This window comes from Protopterus annectens, chromosome 17.part0 (genome assembly GCF_019279795.1).
Source record: "Protopterus annectens isolate FY-2018-M chromosome 17.part0, PAN1.0, whole genome shotgun sequence".
NCBI classification, from domain to species: Eukaryota; Metazoa; Chordata; order Ceratodontiformes; family Protopteridae; genus Protopterus; species Protopterus annectens.
In genome coordinates this window covers 800146454-800153945 of record NC_056751.1, presented here as the reverse complement: position 1 = coordinate 800153945, position 7492 = coordinate 800146454, and the positions used below count along the sequence as shown (strand labels likewise).

The following is a 7492-nucleotide window of genomic DNA, read 5'->3' as shown; positions in this document are numbered from 1 at the left end:
TAGGATGATCAGACTGGCAGTGGAGATGTACCGCCCTCAGAGAATGGACAGCTCAACCTTTCTGCAGAGGACTTAAAAATTCATCTGGAGCTAAAGAGACTTGAGTTAGAGGCCAGGCATTTGGAAACAGAAGCAGATGAGAGACTGAGATGTCTGCAGGCTGAGGAGAATGAGAAACTGCTATGCCTGGTAGCTAATGAAAAGGAGAGGCAGAGGCAGCATGAGAAGGAGATGGTGACTCTTCATCAGAGTCATGGAGGTAATGGGGAAGGGAGTAACTAGGCCCCAGAAGCACAAAAGGTCAGTAAATTTCTTCCACAGCTTAAAGAGGGGGATAATTTTGATAGTTTCATTCATATGTTTATGAGGGCATGTAAACAGTATGATGTTGACCAAAGGCTCTGAGTACGATTCCTGACCCCCTTACTCCATCGTAAGGCTGTGACTGTGTTGTCTAAAATATCTGATGTTGACTGTTTTAATTATACTACAATTAAGAACTGTTTGTTAGAACTGTTTAAGCTAACACCTGATACTGATAGGAAAAAGTTTTGTGAGCATACATGCAAGGCAGATGAAAGTGTATGTGAATATGTTGCTGAACTGAGCACTTATTTTCTTAGGTGGGTGAGTGGATGTCAGGTCATCACTTTTAAATGGCTGGCAGACCTTTTGGTGAGGGAACAAGCCCTTAGCACATTGCCTGAGGACATGAGGATCTGGTTAGCTGATAGACAATGTGCTACTTCAGAGGAGTTGAGGAAGAAGGGAGACCAATACCTAACAAGCAGGGCATCCCTGCACAGGAAAGGGACCCCCAGTACTGCTCATGTATCTAAAGGAACCCATGGTGGGCAGCACAGACTGCCCCAACAAAATCTGCCAGTAGCAGGGGAAGCCAATAGTCCAGGTACATGTCCAGGACCTAGGGTTAAATGTTTTGAATGCAACCAGTGGGGTCATGTGGCATACAGATGTCCATGGAGGCAAGGTGGGGAACAAAAGGTGAGAGCGCCAGTAAGTGAGAAAGACAAAATGCCAATACTAGGTTGTCTTGGGACAACAGGGCTACCAAACTACCATCCAGCAGATGTCCTGATAGGGAAGGATTTGGATGAGGCAGTACCATGTGTTTATGCAGTTACACGCATTCAGGCTAGGTGACAAGCATGTGGGTCTGGTAGCCTGGGGGAGACCAGGATAGACTGCATACTTGCAGCCAGGACTGGTGAAGTGGTTACTTCAGGGAGGGAGCTACTATGTAGCAGTGAGACTGAAGGTGAGCCACAGTTGCTTGTGGGTACTGATGTTCCCTTCGACAGAGTGACTGCAAAGGTAGAGGTGAGTAGTACTACCCAGGCTGACAGTGAGGCAACACTGACAGAGGATGCCAGACTTCCTGTGGAAGGGGAGCTGAGAAGGGTTACAAAGAGAGAGTTGAGACAGGCTCAGCTCTCAGACCCTACATTGCAAGGCCTGAGGCAGGTAGCTAGTAAGGCACCTGATTCTCAAAGGAAGGGGGATTCTGTATACCGGGACAAAGGGTTACTGTATAGAGATTGGACCCCTGAGGGAGTGCTAGAAAGCAATAGGGTATAGTAGTTGGTAGTACCTAGAGCCTACCATCTGGCATTTCTAGCCATAGCCCATAATATTCCCTTTGCAGGTCTTATGGGCATAAAACATACAAAGAGACGTATTATGCAGAACTTCTATTGGCCTGGAATTTCCAGAGATGTAACAGGGTACTGCAGGACCTGTGAGCAGTGCCAAAAGGTAGGCAAGGCAGGAGACAAGGTGAGAGCTCCTTTGATGCCTTTGCCTGTGATTGAGGAGCCATTTCAGAGGCTTCTGAGTACCCCACGTTCCACAGGGAAAAATTATATCCTAGTGATAGTGGATTATGCTGTAAGATACCCTGAGGCAGTGGCTCTGTACTCCATTGAGGCAGAAAAGGTGGCAAATGCTTTGTTAGAGATTTTCAGCAGGGTAGGTTTTTCAAAAGAAATGCTGACTGACAGAGGTGCCACTTTCATGTCAGACCTACTGACTTATCTGTAGAAGTACTGTGGGATGAAGCACCTGAAGACCACCCCCTACCATCTTCAGACTAATGGTTTGGTTGTGAGGTTAAACTCAACGATCAAGTCCATGCTATGGGCATTTGCAGACCAGTTTAAGAGGGAGTGGGACAAATATTTGCCCCATCTGTTGCTTGCTTACAGAGAGGTTCCCCAGGAATCCACAGGTTTTTCACCCTTTGAGTTGCTGTATGTGCATAGGGTGAGGGGACCTCTAGATTTAATTCGACATGAGTGGCAAGTTGAGCATGAACCTCACAAGGAGTCTGTTGTGGCATATGTCCTAAACCTCAGGACAAGGCTCAGGGAATTCATGGGCTTGGCCCAGGAGAACCTGGCAGAAGCCCAACAACAGAAAAAGGTGTGGTATGACAGGAATGATCGAGCTAGAGAGTATGCTGTGGGGCAGCAGATAAGGGTTCTCATTCCTGTCAGACACAATAAGCTGCAAGCAGCTTGGGAGGGACCCTACAAGGTGGTAAGAAAGGTAAGTGATGTTAACTACATGGTGGAACTGCTAGACAGGAGGCAGGGGCACAAATTGTACCATGTTAACATGATGAAACCTTACCGTGATAGGTAGGCCCTTATGCTGAGCATTTGCAGTGGATTGCAGGAGGAGTCTGAGGGAGATCTGGTGACTGATCTCCTCAGTGAGGCTCGGATTGACACTTCAGTGGAAGGGGTAGCAATGTCTCAGCAGTTATCTCCTACCCAAGTTTGAAAAATCTAAGCAGTGTTACAGGAGTTTGGGGAGATGTTAACTGGAAAACCTGGATACACCCACCTGGTGCAGCACCAGGTGGATACAGGACCCCAAACGCCTATTGGGCAGTCCTGTTATAGGGTGCCTGAGTGAGTCAAACAGACTCTGAGGGAGGAGATACAGGAGATGCTGGAACTATGGGTGATTCAAAATTCCAACAGTCCCTGGGCCTCCCCAGGGGTGCTGGTGCCAAAGAAGGATGGCAGCACCAGGTTCTGTGTGGAGTACAGGAAATGAAATTGTCACACAGAGTCAGATACTTAACCTATGCCTAGGACAGATGAGGCCCTAGAGTAGCTGGGTTGGGCTAAGTATCTTACAACCATTGATCTTACCAAGGGTTACTGGCAGGTGCCCTTGACTCCCAGTGCTAAAGAGAAGTCAGACTTTGTGACTCCTTTTGGCTTGCATGAGTTCACAAAGATGACCTTTGGGATGAAAAATGCCCCAGCAACTTTCCAGAGGATGGTAGATCATATCCTAGCAGGAGCAGGTGGGTTTGCCCTTGCTTACCTAGAGAATATTGCCATCTACAGCCATTCCTGACAAGAGCACTTTCAGCATGTCAGGGAGATGCTGGACAGACTATAGAGGGCAGGGTTGACCATTAAGCCCAGCAAATGTCAGGTGGGTATGGCAGAGGTCTTCTACCTGGGACATAAAGTGGGGAGTGGTAATATCAGGCCAGAACCTGCCAAAGTAGAAGCCATTCAGCCATGGCCTGCACCTGTTATCAAAAAGCAGGTGAGAGCATTCTTAGGGACAGCAGGGCACTACAGAAAGTTCATTCCCGGTTATAGTACCATAGCTGCTCCCCTCACAGACCTGACAAGAAAGAACAGGCCAGATAAGGTAGTATGGACCCCAGCATGTGATCAGACATTCCAGGAGCTTAAAGAAGCTTTGGGTGGATCCCTTGTGTTTGCCAGTCCAGATTACAGCAAATAATTTGTTGTGTAGGTGGATGCTTCAAACCATGAGGTGGGGGCTGTACTCAGCCAGATTTCTTCAGAGGGAGAAGAGCACCCAGTGGTTTATCTCATTCGTAGGCTCCAACCCAGAGAGGAATGCTATGCAGCTGTAGAAAAAGGAATATCTAGCAAAAGTGTGGGCACTGCAGAAACTTCAGCCTTATCTGTATGGAAGAAAATTCACTGTAGTGACAGATCACAACCCCCTAACATGGTTACACAGAGCCAGCCAGCAAAATGCCAAGTTGCTAAGATGGAGCCTAGGGTTGCAAGCATAATATATGTCAGTGCAGCACCGCAGTGTGATTAGCAATGTCAACACAGATGGGCTCTCAAGACAGGGAATGTGGTAAGGTATACTCAGATATACCTAACCCTCTCAAGCAACGTTTCTCAAGGGTCACTTGAAAAGCTCGCTTGTATTCTCCAGGGGGGGAGGTGTGTGAAGATTGGTGAAGGCTGCCAGCCTAGCCAGATAGAATTTTGTAGATAATTCTGTCATTTGTAAATATTAATATAAGCCACAGGCTTGTTCTCTTAAATGGGAAAAATGGTGTTAAATGTGGAACTGCAAAAATGTAACAACTGTGTAGTCTGCTGTAACAAAGCTGATAAGTTAATTCTTTGATGTCAAAACTCGGAGCCGAGATGTTCAGATAAAGGCATTCCGCCTATGGTTTTGAGGCCAGAGTTAATGGCTAGAATTTGCTTGCATAATTTCTTTTATTGTTCTGACTTCCTGACCAGCTGCAAGATCAAGGGCTATTAACCTCTGAGAGTCTGTTATTCTGGGAATCAGAAAGAAATTATGTAATCTGAAATGAATCAGTGGTACTGTGTTATCAATTTAAGGACAGAAATAAAGAGAGCATTAGAGCATTTGTCTTGAGAACATCCAATTCACCACTCTGCCTGTGTCTATATGTAAGTAGGATTTTAGAACTGAGTTTTCTCTTAGATACAGCTAGGAAATATAAAGATTAGACTAGTTTGTTTTTCTGTGATGTCAGAACTTTTCTACTGTATTATTTTAAGTAATTATCTGCCATCTCTGAACTCTTGACTAGCACTGTGTAGTAAGAAGTATTGTCTTGTGTTTTTATTATTTATTATTAACTATTTTTAAACCTTTCAATTGTGGCTGTTTAGTGTAGAGACAATTTAAGCTCTCAGGGTACATTGCATGTATATAGTGATACTGTACCAAGTCACTCCAAATAAGTCTTGACTGTTTGGTAGCACTTACCATTTGGATAATAATATTGCACAGTATAACTGGGCACCCTTTCATAAGGGTCTTTGAGTATCTGATAAGTATTAGCTGGGTAGTGGCAGTGATTTCTACCATATAGTCTGGGCAAAAAGGGGCACAGCTGGAGAACCTGTGGCAGCCTTCCCCAGGAGTGTCTGTGTGGTTGTATAAACTCTTGTCTCAAAGTGTGTGTGTGTCAGCTACTTGGGCAGGGACATGAAGCACTGGTTGGACAGAGTGGGTGTTGGAGGTTTTAGCTTGCTCACTAGGCTGAGATCTGGACCCTACAGCTGTGCTAGTGTGGAGTCTTACTGGGGACCTGGAGAGAAAGGGAGAAACCAGCCCCAGACTGACTATGATCTGTGTGCTCTTAATTGAAATTGTGCTTTACTGTGTGTGTATTTATTATCGTTTCCCTATATGGACGCCCCTCACTGGTGTTAGTGATGAGGATTGAGGCTTCTTGATTGCTAGGCCAGTGCACGGGCTTCACAGCAATGACGGGGTGAAGTAAAGAACTAAGAGTCTGGATGTGTGTGTGGGGCATATGTGTGAGTAAAGCAGTTTATTGGAGTGTGCATGTATGTGAATAGATGAGTATTTCTGTGACTGTGGTTGACTGTGAGGGTGGTTGTTTCCTGATGGGTGGATGTGTAGTATGTGTGTGTGTGTGTGTGTGTGTGTGTGTGTGTGTGTGTGTGTGTGTGTGTGTGTGTGTGTGTGTGTGTGTGTGTGTATGTGTGTGTGTGTGTGTGTGCTTGAATGGGTTTCTGTGTGTCTGTCTAAGTTTGATGGGTACATTTGGCATTGTGATACATGTGTCACTTGGGAAAACACTGCCACCATCAGGTCTGACAGCACTAGTGTAGGCTAGTGAGAATTTCAGAAACATGCCAATGAGCCAGTAATGAAGTCTTTCTCATTGCAGTCATAGCTCCCTCTGAATCATATTTTCTTACTGTAAGCAAGTACTGCAAGAGGTGTGCCTTTTTCTGAATGCCAAGGATATACATTTTAAATAAGCATGTAATGTATACAATATTTTGTGATGTGTGACAACATTTTCTTTATCCAAATTTGATAGCCAATTTAGTTTGTGAACCGTTCACAAATATATGTAAACAGTAGTGATCACAATGAGTACCCCCATGCCATCTTTGTTGCACCAATGGGCTCAGAAGCAGAACTCAATGGAATTCAATTAAAACCGAATACTCATTAAAAAAAAAAAAAGCAGAATAAATGTACACATCATGGCTGTAAATATAGTGGGATATTAAAAGCTCAAATGCTGTAGAGTTTCTAAAGATACTAGGAATTTTCTGTAATAAAATGAACATTTGTTACTAAGGTGCTTTGGAATACCTTACCAGTGTGGTTACTAATCTCGCCTTTAGAACACGGTAAGCAGTCAATGCAACAGATGGGCTCCCCTCGCCGAACTGCTTTCCAAAACCCTGGAGGACAACTTTCACTACACACAGATGTAGGGACCTGGAGAGTACAGAGAAAACAGTTACTGATTATTTACTTTATTAATTGTGTATAGTTTGATAACAAGTTATTAGGCTGGTAAACTGACTTTCTTTTAATCCATAATCCATGCACAAATGTAAGTAAGATATGCAGCTGGAAGTTATACAGACATATTTGCTTTTATACTGTGAAATATAGTAACAGCATCAAAAAATAAAATAGCAATATACCTAAGGAATATAATAATGATGCTGACTTAACACATGCTATGTAAATAATTTCTGCAGCAGATACAATGATTAAAGACTTATATACAGAATAGTTGGTAGGGATCTGATACAAGTACTGCTGGTGACCAAGTAATCATTTTTACGAAATAAAACTATGGGTACAAAAAAGGAGTGTGGAAGGTAAATTTATTTCAGAAATAACACAAACTTGTCAAATACCTGTGTTTGTGGGAATATAAACCTTAAAACATTGGGCAGTATGCAAAACCCTGATGTATGTATGTATGCTTGTGTGTGTGTGCACTTTTAGTTGACATCTGTTTACTTGACATAATTTGGTCAACTAAGCATATGAACGGCAGGTCTGCGAGATCACACAATTGTCTGGGTTGGGGAACATGCCCTTTCCTCGATATTGTGCAATATCAGAGTTAGTATATAAAATTTAAACAAGGGTCATGGGGAGTACAGATGGATTTAACCTGCTGCAAAAATTTTCTTTTTTTTTTTTTTTTAATTTTACGTTTGCCAATGGTGAGCTTATTGTTAGGCAAATACGTAATACCATATCAACAACTGCTTTTTGTTTAGGGTTAGGAAGGTCATCATTTCGGTCTATTGATCATTTTAAGTAGACCTATGTATATATGTACATGCGTGTGTATGTATATATATATATATATATATATATATATATATATATATATATATATATA

At 43.2% G+C, this 7492-nt stretch overlaps 1 protein-coding gene across 1 annotated transcript in view; it reads right to left on the bottom strand.

Annotated features, from left to right (window-relative positions):
* Nucleotides 1–7492, bottom strand: part of LOC122791523 (extracellular calcium-sensing receptor-like) — a 199601-nt gene that overhangs the window by 89885 nt on the left and 102224 nt on the right. Inside the window, exon 5 of the mRNA XM_044059265.1 lies at nucleotides 6441–6564. Coding sequence (XP_043915200.1) covers nucleotides 6441–6564 — 124 coding nt within the window. The remainder of the gene's footprint in view (nucleotides 1–6440; nucleotides 6565–7492) is intronic.